This window comes from Octopus bimaculoides, chromosome 5 (assembly GCF_001194135.2).
Source record: "Octopus bimaculoides isolate UCB-OBI-ISO-001 chromosome 5, ASM119413v2, whole genome shotgun sequence".
Lineage (NCBI taxonomy): Eukaryota > Metazoa > Mollusca > Cephalopoda > Octopoda > Octopodidae > Octopus > Octopus bimaculoides.
In genome coordinates, this window is record NC_068985.1 from 19326790 (window position 1) to 19328263 (window position 1474).

Consider the following 1474-nt stretch of genomic DNA (forward strand, 5'->3'; position numbering starts at 1 on the left):
ACACGCACACACACACACACACACACATTCATACATACATACCTCCAGCTGTAGAAATCTAGCTAAATTAGACTGGGAACTGGTGCAGCTCTGCAGCTTGCCAGTTCTGGTCAAACCATCCAACTCATGCCAGCAAGGAAAACAGACGTTAAAGGATGATGATGATGATGATGATGATGATGATGATGATGATGATGGTACACACACGTATATGCACACACACATACATGCATATATATACACACACATACATATGTATATACACACACATACATATGTATATACACACATATACATACAAGTTGAATTATACAAAACAAGACAGGCTTGATAATGAGAGATGAATATAAAATTTACCAGTGAAACTAAATACATGATAAATGGGTCCAAATTAAGGTATTTGGATAATCAGGAACATTGATATTTCAAAGACACTTCAACTGGTCTCACCAAAATATTTAATACACTGACTTACCATTGTACTATAAGTATGGTGATGATGATGATAGCAGATATTATATCAACTGAAACCCATGTCATAAGATATGTTTCTGGAGTCTGGAAGATAACATAAAAGAAAATTGAATATTTGGACTGCTACTATTATTAGTATTACTTAGGCAATGAGCAAGCAAATATGTTAGCATGTCAAACAAAATGTCTAGCAGCATCTCTTCTAGCTCTCTATGTTTAGCACGTTGGACAAAATACTTAGCGACATTTCGTCTGCCTTTATGTTCTGAGTGCAAATTCTGCTGAGATCAACGTTGCCTTTCACCCTTTTGGAGTTGATAAAATAAGTAGCAATTGAGCAGTGGAGTTTGATATAATCAACTTACCCTTTTCCCTGAACGTGCTGGCCTTGTGCCAAAATTGGAAACCATTATTATTATTATTATTATTATTATTATTATTATTATTATTATTATTATTATTATTATTATTATTATTATCATTTTTATTATTATTTATAATTATTATTATAAGGCAGTGAGCTGGCAGAATCGTTAGCACGCCAGGCAAAATTCTTACCCGTATTTCATCTGCTACTACATTTTGAGTTCAAATTCTGCTGAGGTCGACTTTTCCTTCCATCCTTTTGGGGTCGATTAAATAAGTACCAGTTATGTACTGGTGTTGATGTAATCAACTTCCCCCAAATTTGAGGCCTTGTGTTTCCAGTAGAAGGGATTATTATTATTATTATTCAGTAGTTTTATTTTTACAACTTGCTTTCGCTACACTACTGGGCGCAGCTCTGTGTGCCTTGGGTATGTGCTGTGGTTTGCTGTGATACTCTTATGGTTACTGTATTGAAAATGTTTTACATAGGATGTGTGCAGTGCCTAGTAATGCTATTTTCTGTATGTCATATATATTTGTTAGTCCTGGTGTTTTTGTTATGTATTTGTCTGAATATTTTTTTTATCATACCTAATGTGCCCACTATGATAGGAATTGTTTCTGTTTTTAG

The 1474-nt window shown here is 34.1% G+C and overlaps 1 protein-coding gene across 1 annotated transcript in view; it reads right to left on the bottom strand.

The window, feature by feature from the left end:
• The window catches only part of LOC106874500 (glycerophosphodiester phosphodiesterase domain-containing protein 5), a 28924-nt gene that overhangs the window by 2686 nt on the left and 24764 nt on the right, over window positions 1–1474 (bottom strand). Inside the window, exon 11 of the mRNA XM_014922246.2 lies at window positions 476–558. Within this exon, the coding sequence (XP_014777732.1) occupies window positions 476–558 (83 nt within the window). The remainder of the gene's footprint in view (window positions 1–475; window positions 559–1474) is intronic.